Source organism: Brassica rapa, chromosome A04 (genome assembly GCF_000309985.2).
Source record: "Brassica rapa cultivar Chiifu-401-42 chromosome A04, CAAS_Brap_v3.01, whole genome shotgun sequence".
Lineage (NCBI taxonomy): Eukaryota > Viridiplantae > Streptophyta > Magnoliopsida > Brassicales > Brassicaceae > Brassica > Brassica rapa.
In genome coordinates, this window is record NC_024798.2 from 4967423 (window position 1) to 4983745 (window position 16323).

The following is a 16323-nucleotide window of genomic DNA, read 5'->3' on the forward strand; positions in this document are numbered from 1 at the left end:
GTGCCCTAAAACATCGCCTTTGTGGGTATTATAGATGTCTACGTCTGCTGTTTGGGTCAGTCTCAATCTAACGGGTTAAATAGGTCCCGGACCTAAGCAAATATGGCACAGACATTTGAGTTTACATCGCGTAAATGCTCCAATTTTACACATTTTTCATTTCAATCCAAACAAAACTCAGAAGAGGCAGGATATCCTTTTTCAAACAACATTTTTGAAAACAAATGACGACGTATACATGTTGTCTAAATTTGTAGTATTGTTGTTGTGTTGTAACTAACATTCTTTTTTTTTTTGAAACACTTTGTAACTAACATTCAAAATCAGTAATGTGCATATGCAAGTTGTATACGATAGAATCAATGTTTTCTCCCTCAATCATTTGCCCTGGAAGTGACAAAATCGTATTCTACAATTTTATTGGAATATTTAGGTCAACCAAGAATTCTAGGAGCCCTAAAAACTGTCTTCAACTTTTGGCCCATTTATAGACGAACGTAAAAACTCGGGCCGTTACCAAAATTAGGACTTTTCTTAAAAAGACACCTGTGTAGCTTATTCGAAACCGAATGGTGAGATTATCTAACTTTTTTTTCTTTTGCAAAAGTTCTGGTTAAGACGATGAGATTCCAGTGTGGGAGAAGAAATTCTGTGAGGTGACTGGATCAGTGCCATGAAAAATGCTGTTGAAGCTACTGACTTCAAGAGCTGGTACACAGGTAAAGTAATTACTTGGGATGATTCTGCATGCCTACGAGGAGACTTTCTACTATGAGAAAAAGCGGTTTTGGCCACAATCTAACGGGGGCATCGAGACAAGAGTTGGAGTACTGGGTGTAACATCTGAAATATTGGAAGAGGCCATAGAGAAGGAAGTGACAAAATCCATGATGTTAGTGGAACTTATTAGAGAATTGTACTGATCATCTGAAATATCGGACGAGGCCTTGGGAAGCCAAGCCTAGTCGTGGAAACGAGAAAGCAAATGATACAACATCTGGAGATTGCTTGACGACTGAGGAACGGAAGGAGATCTATTGAAAGATAGGGATACTGCCAGGAAGGTCAATTTCTCATTTAATTAAGTAGTTCAAATGATCCTTAGTTTTTGGTGATGTCTTTTTGCGCTTGATGACTTAATTTAAGCTGGGTCATTTATATTTTCATGTAATTCAAAAAGGTATTTCTTTTTTCTCTTTCCAAAATCAACATCTCTAGTCTATATACACGACTACAAGTACCCTTTTATGATAAATAATTAGGGGTTTTGGCTCTGGGACGAGAATATGATAATGTTTCTTCCTGAAGAGGTTATAATCACACTTTACCTACTCTCTTCCGAATTCAAAAAGAAACGCATCTACACATATGAATACACTTATGTTTTGGCTACATGCATCCCTTCGAAGCTTTCTCATCGCATTTTTATATTTAAAACTGGGGAATTATATATGCTTTTTTGCTGAATATACTTTGGAATAAACAAAGCTTGCTATATGCTTCACTTTCAAAACAACAGGTTGGTCCATTATGATGGGTGCATCTGATTAATAAACAAATAAAACATTAATTGGACATGGTTAAAGCATGATGGTGATGGAAAAAGTTGCATAACTCTTGTTTTGATAATTGGACGGCGATCAAAGCCTAAAAAGTAGGCTCAACACAATATATTGTCCAACGCAGAAGCCATCACCCCCCATTGCTACAGTTTCAATACAAAGCAAAGACAACCCCAAAGCATGAGACTTTACTTTACTGTATTATCTTTATTAGGACCAAAAATAGTTGGTAGAAGACACACATGTTAGAACATGATTAACTCAGGTTTTTAATTTGAGGTTCTTAACTCATGAATTGACATTTTTTTTATATATTTTTCGGCTAAGAACCGACTCTTAGTTAAAAGCTAAGAAAGAGTTCTTAGCCGGAGCTAAGAAAGGATTTTTAGCCGGAGCTAAGAACCCCATCCTAAAAACTTGAGTTAATCATGGTCTTAGTTAACAAATTAAAAATCTCATTCATGTTCTCAATCAATTCAACATATAATTAGGATACATGAACTTACATTAAGCAAAGGATTATGTTGGTTGAAGAAACTCAAGTCAATCAAAACGAATCAATATCATTTATATATCTTGGAGAAAAAAAAACTCTCGACTTTACAAATCGAATAACAAATTACAAATATCAACCAAAACGTATATGAAAACCACAAAAATATAATACCAAATAAAATATCTTTCACTCATTCCTGCTGCATCAACAATGTTTTAAAACTTGTTTTCTTCTTCTCTTCTTCTAAGTTGTCTTGTTTTGGCACCCACCAAACCCTAATGCTCTTGTCAAGACCTCCACTGTAAAGCATGAATCCAGCACCCACATTGTTGGGAGAAGCTTGCAAGCATTTCACCGGACCTTCATGCCCTTGTATGACTCCAACTTTACAGAGCTTACCACTCCCTTCTCTCTTCCACAGTCCAATGCTCTTATCAGCCGATCCACTACACACCATTTCCCCAACCAGACACATACACAGAACCGCCATCTTATGTCCTCTCATCTCAAACCCTAACTCCCATTCCTCAAAGTCTCCTCCTTTCTCTCTCTTCTCCCATCCCATCACAAACCCATCTGACCCTCCTCCGTATACCCACTTCCCGTCGCCGGAAACCACCACCGAGTTCACCGAAACCTCCGCACGACCCTCCAGTGTCGCCTTCAGAACATGTGAACAAGAAGAAGAAGAAGAATGAGAAGACAAAGACGATCCCGTCTGCTTTCTTTTCTCCTTCCCCCAAATCTTGATCTTCCCGTCGGCAGACGCGGAGTACACTCTACCTTCTCCGACGAAAAGACCGTTAATGGCATCATCATGTGCCTTGATGGACTCAAGACACTTGAGATCCGACAATCTCCAAACTTTGAGAGTCTTGTCCCACGACCCTGAGTAGATTATTCCAGCGTGGACCGCAAGGCAAGAGATGCTGTCCGAGTGTTCTATCCAGAGACGCTTGTGGTTCCTCCTCGTCTGAACGTAGTTACTTTGTTTCATAAACTTCCCCAAGTAATCTTTAGTCGTGGGCAGCGTGTCGACAAGGCGGAAAGCGTTCTCGGAGCTTCTCCGAGATACTTTCCAGACTCTGATTCTGCTGTCTTGATGAGCGGTAAACACTTTGCTTCCCACGCTGACCAAAGCCTTCACGGACCCGTCTCCTTGTCCGAACTTCGCGAAGATCTTGAGATCTGGCTGTTGCCAGACGATGATGTCTTTCCCCTGAGAGGCACTTAGCAAGAACTCGCCGCAGAGGGCTAGCGAAGAAACAGAGCCGACGTGAGCGGAGAGGACGGCGAGTGGCTTGTACGCGGCGGTGATAAAGGGAGTGAGAGCGCTGAGGACGAAGCTTTTTGAGGAGGAGGAGGGGCTGAGGGAACCGTCGGAGTCGGTTCCGTTGCTTGTGGTTGTTGAAGAGGAAGAAGGTGAAGACGTCATCAAGTCTCCTTCTTGGATTGATCTCACCATTGCATCAAGAGATTAAAGATTTTTTTTTTTTTTTTTTTTGGTAACCAAAAGTGGAGCGTTTGAGGAAACGTTGAAAGAGTATTTAAAAGGGGATAAAAGAAGAGGAAGGTGCAACGGCTACATGACGGATGGCGTGACCTCCTTTTTCGCCTTTTTGTTTCATTTATTCTTATAAAATAAAATGGAGAATGATATGTAACATTCTTTTTCAATTCGTATTATTGGCTCATGGAATCTTTATGTGTATAATAACAGACTGGTCGTTGGTCTCTTGTGTTGACCACTGAAATATTAGTTGAAAATATGGAATTGTGCATATTGTAACGTTAAGGGATTATGTTAATTAAGATAAAATATTTGTAACATCTAAAAATTATTAACGATTAAATGCGAGAAAATTGATAATAATCAGAAGACCTCGACATTACTTAGTAGCTAGCTTTGTAACATAACATAACTACGAGTTAATTCTCAACTTATATATTACTCTCTTAAAATGAGCTTAATTTTCTTTATGGTTTGATAGATCGGATCAGTGGAGCTTAATCGATTTGATGATTACTTGTATTGTCCCTTTATGTGTTTGTCTTAACATGTATGATGTTATTATTCGCGGGAGAAGACAAAATTTCAGGAAGCTCTGCCATTTAACACGGAGATCAAGACATATAGGCTCAAAAAGTTACCATAAACTAGTGTGATGAAATTGAACATTTAGTTAATAACAATTAAAAATAGCTTGGAAAGTAAATACATAATGTAGAGATTTGGGGGGATCAAATGAGATATCTCCAACTAGCTAAAGCGGAGTGGGAGTGTAACTTCACGTGCTCCAATTATGAATCATATCTTATCTACCAAATCAAACATTCCCTTGTTCTTTCTTGATTTGTTGAGTTGTCCGTATTTGGTAAGTACTATTACAAGATAATAGATCTAAATCAAGTCATGGATCTAGATACCAAAATGGCAATGCCCACTTGTTGGTTATTTTATTTATTTGGTCATTTGAATTGATCACTGTTCTGATTTGTATTAGTTAAGCAAGTCTTTAGGGACTTGTAATATTAAGTTATGTCTTTCTATCAAGTTTTTACGTTTGGTATCAGAGCGCCTGTAAAAGAGAACAAATAAGTTTAATGGAGCTTAATCTTCTTCTTTTTTTTTTTTTTTGCAAAGAATGTGAATACAAATGCACATCTGATACAAGTTATTGGCTTGATCCCATTCTGATTTGAAAGCTGGATGGTTTCTAAGTCTCCAAAAAATTAAGAACAGCTAGGAAACTGAAAGAGGCCTAATCCCCTATATATTAATTTTGGAGCATTACAATATGTTTTTGTACCACGTGTCATCACAAAGATGATTTTTAGAATTTTTTAAAAAATAAATTTGTCCATATAAATATACATTTTTAATACAAAATAAGTTTATATGATATTTATATCCGCGAATTCGCAAACAACCACCTTTTTTTTTGGAGTTTCAAAAAAAAAAGTGGTTGCTTGCGAATTCGCGGATATAAATATCATATAAAATATATATTATGTATACAATGGTATAAGTTTTGAATAATAATTAAAAATATTAAAATATAATTTTTAATTTCAAATAGTTTAAAAATGAGACAATTTGCTGTATAACCATAGCAGAGAAAAAAATGAAGAATATAGACATACTTTGGAAAATGTGTCATTATGCCACATAAATATACATTACAGTCCTTTACGGTGAGGGGGTGTGTGTATATCACACATTATAATCATATACTATTCTATTTATAATTTCGATATAGAATAGATTATTTTAACCATATATGTTGTAATACGTAATAATTTGATCTATTAGTATTATCTATTTATAGGGTTCAATGCAGTTTAAGTAGTAAACAATATAAGAGAACATATTTATAGATAGGAATGATGTTTAGTGTATATTAAATTACATAAAATAATATATTTGACTGATATTGTATATTATTTATCTATTCTATGTTTCTAAATAGTTTGGAATACAACAAAATTGTGTCTTATTTGAAAACAAAATATGACTATACTATATATGTTTCTATGATAGTATAGATTTAAAGTCGTGTTTATAGAATATTGTAAAAAAATTATAAAATATATGTTTGTTTTGAAAATTTTAAAACATAATATGTGTAGAAAAAAATCTATGTTTTTATCATGTTAAATTCAAAGTTTAATAATTGTTCTAACCAAAATTAAAATCAATTAAAAGTAAAAGGGGAAAACATATTTATAAGAATAAAAAAGTGTATGTCAAGGGTAATATAGCAATTATTATACAAATATCATAGCCTAAGTTTTCTTATGGTTATATGCTTAATTTGATGATCTGTTATAGACATGAATCCAAATTTCCCTTTAAAAATCAGTCGTAAAGTTTCTATAAATTTGATGTAAAAATAACTGATGAATATTTATTAATAACAAATGCTGTGAAGTTATATATGTAATTATCAAATTAACTTCACCAAGACATATTATGCATCTTCTTTGGCTTTTTTTTTTCTTTTCTCGATATCATTTTGTTCATTTTATTAAACTTTTGCTAATGTTTTCATAATTTTTTTCATATTTTTTTGCTAAATATTTATTTATCTTTCTAAATAGTAATACAAAACATACAATCAATAAAAAAGTCCCCAACGACATGCCAACTGTTATTCTGGGAAAAATGTAAAAACTTATAACTACACCTCTAACTTTTTAGGTCTTAATAACAAAGAACTGAAAAGCCAAAATATAAAATGATAACTTATTTGTTTAGATTATAATTATCTAAATACAAAACATATGTTAATATTGATATAATTCTTTGTCTATAAAATAAATCGTAATTTATTATATTTTGTATAGGCATCATAGAACTATGGAGCAGCACCGAACATCTCGATGTCCCCCACGAGGGTGACTTATGATCTAATAACGGAGATTTTCGAATGCATATTTGGTTTTTAGTAGAGATAAAGATTTGGTCACACAATCTTCAACAACAGATTCTACAGCAACATGGGATTGATAACATCTGGTTTCTGAATTGCTCGGTACAGTTTTCTTTATGGTGTGTTGTTGGTCGAGCTGTATTTCAATTTGGAATTGTTGAGCATCTTGTTTAGGCTGATTCTCCCATTTAAAATGTTGGGCATCATCCTCCTGTTTGGTTGGTGTTTGAAGGTTCATGAAAGTTCTGCAGGTCATATAGAGAGATTTGATATAGAGGAGGGGAAGTTTCAGGTTCAGGTCGTATAAAAATATATATTATGTATACAATGATATAAGTTTTGAAAAATAATTAGAAACATTAAAATATAAATTTTAACTTCAAATAGTTTAAAAATCAGTCGTAAATTTTCTATAAATTTGATGTAAAAATAACTGATGAATATTTATTAATAACAAATGCTTGTGGAAATATATATGTAATTATCAAATGAACTTTACCAAGACATAATATGCATCTTCTTCGGTCTTTTTTTTTTATTTTTCTCAATATCATTTCATTCTTTTTACTAATATTTTGCTAATTTTTTACATATTTTTTGCTAAATATTCTTTTTAAAAAACATAGTAAGACAAAACATACAATCAATAAAAAAAAATCCATCTTAGAATCCATTTTTTTTTAGTGATTAAAAAAAAAACTATGTTATCTGACTTAAATGCAAACATTTTTCAAATCAATTTCTCACATTATCATTAAATATAATCCGTCCAATCTTCAAAATCTAATTATTTATGAAGCATATGGACATTATAAGATATTAATTATTATTATAGATACAGCTATATTTTTATATGAATATAAAATCATTATATCGATTTCTATAAACTGTTTTCTATTCATTATTTTATGTAGTATATAAATATAAAAAGAGTTGATAAAAAAATTATTATACTTTCTATAACTTTGAAAATTAGCTACCATTAATTATTATTTGTAATATAATTTAGATTATTTGGCAAAGAATAATAATTAATTTTAGACTTACTTTTTATTTTAGATCTAATTAAAAGATTACAAAAGTTTCGTTCATTTTATTATTTAGTTTATAAATAGAAAAAAGAATTGATCAAATGTTTTTATTCTTTATATAATTTCAACAATTAGTTTCATAAATCATTATTTGTAATATAATTTATCGACCACACAAATCATAATAACAATTTTCTTAATATTTCATAAATGATCGACAAAAAATCACGTAAGCGACTTCTCGTTTAATATATAGGAGAATTTTTTATTTTTATAAATATTTTATAAACACATATAAATAATTTAAAATTAAGATAAAATAATTTTATAAGGCATGATAGATAATTTTATAAATGTTTTAATTTATTATTAATGACTTATAAGACATATATGGACACTATAAGACATTAATAATTATTATAATTCTTTATATATAAGTATAATGTTTTATAAAAGAATATGAAATCGTTATATCGATTTCTATAAATAGTGTTCTACTAATTATTTTATGAAGTATATAAATATTAAAAGAAATAATCAAACATTACTACAGTTTCTATAATTTTGACAATTAGTTACCATAAATTATCATTTATAATATCATTTTGGCTATTTGGTAAGTGATATTAATTCGTTCTATACTTACCTTCTATTTTAGATCTAATTAAAATAAATAAACATTTCAGCTAATCAAATTATATCAATTTTTCTTAAATTATCTCTATGATTGACGCCTAAGCAAAAATCATTTAAGTGACTTCTTATTTAATATATAAGAGTAATATTGATTTATATAAATTGTGTTATACTAATTATTTTATGTAGTATATAATTATAAAAATAAATAATCAAACATTACTACAGTTTCTCTCGCAATAAGTTATCATAAATTATTATTTGTAATATCATTTAGGCTATTTGGTAAGTGATATTAATTAGTTCTATACTTATATTTTATTTTAGATCTAATTAAAATAATTAAAAATTGCAACCAATCAAATTATAATAATTTTTCTTAAAATCTATCTATGATTGACACCTAATCAAAAGTTACTTAAGTGACTGTTCATCTATATTAAAGCAGAATCCCTCGTATGATTACGCCTTTGGTTTTTAAAAAATTACAATGCAATGCCATTGTCATTTATTTTTAATTAGAAATTTATTAATGTTAATAATTATTTACACCCTACTTCCTTATATGACAAATATATTATGAAACATTTAATACTATTAGAGTATTTAGGCGCATCTGCACAAAATACATAAAATACAAAATTTATAATATTGAGCAATATATATTGTATCTGACATCTCTACGGCTTTTATAGTTTATCGGATTACACATGCAATTTTTTTTTGCAATTTATTAGCTTTAGAATACTATTGATATACTATAATTATCACTAGATCCAAATTGATATGAAACGTTCTAATACACATGCAATTGTAATTTATTACCCATGAATTTTAAATCTATTTTTTCTATACAAAATAGGGATCCAAACTGTGGGTGGAAAACAATAAAATGTGCCACTAAAATTTAAACACATTATCTTTGAAAAATCTAAACAAAAATAATGAAATATTCTGAAACCTATTTTTTGAAAAATAAATTCTTTCAATATCTAACAAACATTGAAAAGAAAACATAAAGTAAATTAAATGATTGTTTTGATTTACTTACCGAAAACATGGTTGTAAATTAACAAAATGTATTGGTTTGATTTATATGTTTAATCTAATGCACAAATTGTTTTTAAATAGTTGGTTTCTAATATGTTATTTGATCCTGACAATCCCAGAAACATATTTGTTCAAATCGAAGTGATTATTAATAACGGGAGCACTATATATTTTATTTTATTCAGATTAAATAATTTAGTTTTGATTTTTATTCATAAAAAGCTTTTAATGAAATAATATGACAAGATTCCAATCACCTCCTTTTGAGTTTGTTCGAAGAATGAAAGATTTAATCATTCATTTAATATTTGTTTCTCCATAATACTTTATCTAGTTATTATGATTGTAAGAATGAGAGATTTGAACTATTTATTGTAATTTTTTTGGTTTATCATTAATAAATAAAACTGTTCTTAGTTTATACATAGTTTACATAGAATGATAAAGTATTATATATTTTTTTATCGGTATACTCTTAAGTAACTAAACCTCAAAAATGTAGGTTAATAAAAATAAGCTATTTGTTTTGTTGTTCTAAAATTAGAGGATTTTTAGACAGAACGAGTGAATATATACTAGACAACCATTTATATTTCAAGTCTCTACTTATATTCTATAACAACTTGATATATTAGATTTGAACACTAACTTGTGAATCGAGTTTGCCGTGATTTTCTTCAAAATTTTGATTCTTAGATATGTATCTAGAGTGAAACTAATTTTTACAAATGACAATCTTTTTAAATTGACACTTATGTAATTCACCGAATTCTTAGAAAAAAAAACTAAATTCATATCAATGAAACGGAAACGAGAACGGTTGTAGTATAGTGGTAAGTATTCCCGCCTGTCACGCGGGTGACCCGGGTTTGATCTCCGGCGGCGACACCAAATTTGATAAGGACTTTTACAATCCTATGTCAAAGTAGTAAAGATAGATGTCAATCCAATCCTAAGTGATCATGAAACAAAGAGAATGCAAGTAATGCTTAATCTAAGTGCAATCAAGGTAGTTAAGTGATTTCAATTCAATAACCAAACAAACAAGAGCAATAACTAGAGTTTTCAATCAAATCATAAAAGTAGAACCCATGGACTTAAGGTAATTCACACAAGGCAATTAATTCGAAGTCAAGATGTTAACTTCAAGCAATCACAAGTTCCTATAGGTCTAGAACACAAATAAAGATCAATCATTTCCCAAGGTAGAGATCCCTTTGCAATCATGAATCAAATATCAATTCCCATTGGTTCAAATCATTCAAGCAAGTATTATAATCAAGTCTACTAACCATCTAGCAAGCCTAACATCAAATCCATTTGATTATTCAAGCTAGAGCAATATTAAGTTCAGTCAAACATTTTAACAAATACCTTTCGGATATAAAATATAGCTTATTATCAAGATGAGAGTGATCAAGTCAAATCAAGCATCAAGAACACTCAGTATGCATAGAAACAAAGAGATTTAATCATTAAACACCTTAACTCTTCATTAATCACTCTAGATCTACCTAACCTATGGATTCAAAAGGTAACTACTAACTAATAGACATGATAAACCCAAAAACCAATGGTGATTTAAGGTTAATCATGATTAGTGATCAAGATAATCCAATAAACACAAGATATAAAGATGAAAAGAAGCTAAAAAATGAATATTTCACCAAAATAGGTTTGTGTTTAGATAGAAAACAAGATAATCTCATCCTTTAGGTCTAAAACATATTTATATTAAGCTAGAATTCGAATTGGGTAAACCCAACAATTTTGGGCCAGCCCAACTAAAAGATGGATCAAAGCTATATAATGTCTCGGCTGCAACCCTCTCCACCCCGCGATCTTCACCCACGAAACACATGCAATGGCCGCGACCAGTACATCCTGCGATCATCACCTGCAAAATCAACTGGACAGTTTCGACGACATACTACCGCGGTCATGACTACCCCGCAGAAGATGGTTGCGGTGAGGGTTCCATTTCGTCGACATCTTGCTGCGGTCAGCTTCTTTCTGCGACGCTTCGCACGCGGTGATACTGTCCTTTCGCGGGCACCAGTTGGTCGCGGTCGTCGACTGCTACCACACCAAGCTTCATCATCTTGAACGTTTTATGACCTCTTAATCTCCAAAACCTGATTAACACTTCTCCAAACCTGAAAACACACAAATGCAGCCTAAACAAACTCTAAATGGATCTAAATGGTCTATATATGAACTAGAATGATGCTTAAAACATGTAAATATACAAGATATCAATATCAATGAAACAAAAACGAGAACAAAAACACAATTTTATAGATGTAGAAAATGAAATCACTTATTGAGAGTCAATAGTAAACAAAATCGTAAGCATAAAACCTAATCCTCTTTCGTCATTTTACAATTGATGTTCTCTATCTGGTTTTGGTGATTTGTGTCAGCCACAAAACTTAATTTCTTAAAAATAATTAAAATGAGCTGTAATACGTTAACTCTTCAACAACGATGATACATTTAAGAGACCAACATTTGTATTCGTCATTTTACATCGATAAAAATTGTAGTGTTGCAAAATGTTAAAACTATTTAATGAACAAACATTAGTATAAAAACCCATTCCGCGTGCGTGCGGATTATCATCCAGTATATTGATATTACTATTGCTGTTTAATATACTGGTAAAAGACACTTAGGAAACATTTAATCTATTGATCGTACTATTTAGGATATGCTTATTTTTGTTTATATTTTGATAGATCAGATCAATGGAGCCTAATCGGTTTGATGCGAACTTTTATTTTCACTTTCTGTTTGGCTTTTCCCCTTCTTTGTCGATGTAACATACATGAAGTTATTATTTGTGGGAGAAGACAGAATTATCAAGGAATTCTGCTATTTAACACGGAGATCAAGACATAGGCTCTAAAATGAAACATAAACAAGTGTGATGAAATGTAACATCTAGTTAGCAATAATTATAAAATAGCAGCAAAAATAAATAAAAGGTAAAGATTTGGAGAAACAAATGAAACATCTGCAACTAGCTAAAGCGGACTGGGTGTAAGTTCACGTGACTCCAATTATACAGATTTTATCTGCCAAATCAAACATTTTCTTGTTCTTTCTTGAGTTGTCCGTATTTTGTAAGTACTATGACAAGAGAATAGATCTAAATCAAGACATGGAGCTAAATACCAAAATGGTAATGTGCACATATTGGTTATTTAGTCATTTGAACTGATCACGGTTCTGTTTTGTGTTAGATTTTTAGTTAAGCAGGGCTTAGTCTTTAGGGATTTGTTAAATTTGAAAGCGATACTAGTTTCTCGTTGGTTCAGTTGTTAAGTTGTTGATGTAAAGGTCTATAAAATTGATTCTGCTTTATTCGGTCAAGTTTTCATGTTTGGTATCAGAGCCTGTGAAAGAGAACACAAAAGTTTCAGAGAGCCTAATCTATTGATATTACTATTTAAAATAGGTAAGCTTAATTTTTGTTTATACTTTGATAGATCGGATCAATGGAGCTTAATCGATTTGATGCTTGTACTAGTATTGTCCCTTTCTGTTTGGCCTTTCCCCTTTCTTTGTCTACTATGTAACATGTATGAAGTTACTATTCGTGGGAGAAGACATAATTTTTCAGGGAGTTTTGTCATTTTATATGGAAGTCAAGACATGGGCTCTAAAATGAAACATAAACTAATGTGAGGAGATGGAACATTTAGTTAACAACACTAAAAAATAGCTGGAAAAATAAATAAATGTAAAGAGTTGAGCAATTACAAATGATATCCCAACTAGCTAAAGCGGGGTGGGAGTGTAAGTTCACGTGACTCCAGTAAATCATATCTTATCTGCCAAATCAAACATTCCCTTGTTCTTTCTTGATTTGTTGAATTGTCCTTATTTGGTAAGTACTATTACAAGAGAACAGATCTAAATCAAGGCATGGATCTAGATACCAAAATGGCAATGCCGACTTACAACCATGTACGAATATATTTACACCACATCTTAAACTCCACTTCCCTCTATAATCAGTTTTAGTACCAAAGTAGTGATGAGTTATCTGAAAACTACCTAGTCACAAGAAAATCAGATTTTTCATACCATATTTGTTTTTTTTTTGTCAAGCCCTTTTATACCTTATTTTAAAGAAAAATATTACACTTTGGGACAGTTTTCTAGTTTAATATTACATTATGAAACAGTTTCTGCTACTAGATTAGTTTTTTTTTCTTGCCAAACTCAATTTTTAGTTATAAACTAACTAAATAAGCTTGTAACTAAGTGATATCACCCTAACTAATTTAACATCTGATTTCTACAAGATTTAATCACAATTCTTTGTCGCAAAGAAAATAAAGTGGGTCCCATGTATTTTTATTTTTCGTTTCTTCCTCTTGAGTTCTTTTTTACTTTCTAAAATGAATGTTGTTTTCTCGAACTTTTTTCAAGAAAATATGTTTTGAATCAGTATCTTTATTATTCAATCTATCTTTTGAGATATGTCAAGCTATATCTCTGATGATGATATAATTATGATGTATACAACGACGTCAATATTGTCATCGATTCAAGCTTCAACCATGGCGTTTATGTCTTCTCGCGTCACCGTACTCTGTTAATGCTTCAATATCGCATGGGAGCCTCAACCAAGCTCGATCTCCAAGCTGTCAGGTTCATTTTCCTCGTGGTGTCACACGACAATTGAATCCAGTCCGTCACGCTCTCAATGTGCCTCAGTCCTCTATGTTGTGTCTCAGCTCCTCTTTTCTCGTTGTGATTCATCATCGCCATGACCTTCGTTCCTATTTAATGCCCCTCCTACTAGCTGGAAAAGCTCAAGAGAAACAATGGCTAACTATGTCACTTGTGCACATCTAGTCCTTTAACAAATTGCTCTTTAGTTTCGCCTCCAAACTTCTAAATTTGCATTTTAGTCCCTGTGATATGCATATAACTACAGAAATGCAATATATACACCTTAAATGTAACTTAAATTGTTTAAAATGAACTAAAATAGGTTATTAAAAATCATTAAAATCATAAAATTTCATAAAATCCCAAATGTCTCGCTCCTATTTATGCTAAACGATTTCAGTTGCTATAAGAAAATATTGTCCATTCTAATATTCAAACCACTAAATGTATGTTAAAACCTATTTGATGTACAAATGACCGGTGTATATGTGAGTTTTTATAACACAATATACATGTGGACATTGAAATATATATATTTGAACTATGACTTGTGGACTGGTGGTGATTAACTTGAGGGCAAAAGCCCAATACGGTGAAACCACCAGGGTTCGAGTCCTGGCGACTTGAAAATTAACATTTCGGCATCACCAAGGATAGGAGACCGACACATGGTAACACGTGACTTGTGACACCCCCGATCGTAGTTGACCAGAAATGACACGGTTGATGTTCCTCGATGGTCGATCTGAAGTTCTCAGAATACTTCTGATCGCCTTAGACCAAGAACCAAAGAACACCAACGCTCCTATCAGATATCACTCTAGGCTTTTCAACCGGAAAAAGCAATACCTGATAGTTAGTTCGTCCGGACAAGGACTAATATCATATGGAACCCGTACTTTAAAAACATTCTTTATATATCATTCAAAAGCATCTTACAAATTTTTTTTATAATTTAACCTTGTGGTTTTCGGTCAACAAATCTTATACCTAAGAAATATCAAAACGTCTTTGCAAGGATAATAAAACTACCGCTGGCTAATGTTGTTCCTTCCCGTCCTAGAGTAAGGTCTCCTGTCTACTGGTTACCTGCATCACAAATGAGTCATGAGTAACTAATTTACTCAGTGAGCCTAGTCCCTCACCCCAACATATATTAATAATATTCTCAAGTAATCAACTTCATTTGTATGCAGTGGAAATATATTTCATAACTGAATATTTATATATAAGGCCTATCCTTCCATCATTATGAATCTAATCATATACCTCACTTCCTATTCCCGTCTCTTATATCATTTATATATATATATATATATATACCAGACCTGAGAAACCACAAAGGCTAAACGAGTCTAGCGAGTTAGCATCGTCATCATCACCATCAGATATTCAAAGATCGAACATCTAACGCTGCATGCAGTTATACGGCCTCCAGGGTGCGACCCCATCATCGTGTCTTCGTGACCTTGTTCCATATCGCAGGACCAATTCACGGTAATGCGGGAACTTTCAGGAGAGTGAGTATACAATAAGGCTTCACATGATTTATACTCATATATTTAATAATATAATATATCAGTACTTGAGAACAAGTACTAAGGTTCGGAATAAACCTCTACGAACATTCATAAATATTTATTAAGTGTTTACACTAAGTAAACACCTCACCAATTCAATATTTGATCAAGAGACAAAGCCTATCAATCATCTATATTTTCAATCATGCAACACTAATTTATAACTCTTTAACCATCTATCTAGACTCACCTTTGATTCCATGAGATTGGCTAGGGAAGACTAGACTCAAGCTCAACTAATAACACTCCATTTCACTCCTGATTCAGAATGTGTTATCAGTCAGGTCGATTCCAACAGAAACTCTACTCAGCTTAGTTCAAAGCAGTTCAGTTCGGTTGAAAGATAATTCAGTTCAGCTAAGCCTTTTAAAAAACTCTAAGAGACATAACTGAACCAAGATCAATCGACATACAGGTTTAAAAACTAATCTGGACATGAAGCTTAACAAATCAGTCCACTTGTTCCAAACAAAACTTCTCTGAACTAGTAGCTATGGCTTACCGATTTCCTCAAGCTTTAAGATGAACTTGGTTGATATAAACTTCAAGCTGAACACATGTCTAACCTGATCAGGACAAGATATCCATGATAGGTTCAATATCAGAAACAGACCAAATCGTTTTGGTTACCTAACAAGAACTGAAGCTCAAGCAAAACTGATCTCATCAAACCCATATGTTCTTACCGATAAAATCCAAGGCTAAAGAACTTGGGTGATTCTAAACTCTTGGACGCCAAACCTTCAGCTCTTAACCACACCAGAACACACTGATTAAAGTCACAGGATGGTGAGAAAGGGTTGTCCATGCTCACTCCTCTTCCCAGAATTTTTTTCTGAATTTTTCATG

At 32.0% G+C, this 16323-nt stretch overlaps 1 protein-coding gene across 1 annotated transcript; it reads right to left on the minus strand.

Annotated features, from left to right (window-relative positions):
- Positions 1-270: 270 nt before the first annotated feature.
- Positions 271-14763, minus strand: LOC103863501 (protein JINGUBANG). Its single transcript, XM_033289832.1, has one exon. It carries the CDS (start codon positions 3521-3523, stop codon positions 2249-2251), a length of 1275 nt encoding a protein of 424 aa, XP_033145723.1. The 5' UTR covers positions 3524-14763; the 3' UTR covers positions 271-2248.
- Positions 14764-16323: the final 1560 nt, after the last annotated feature.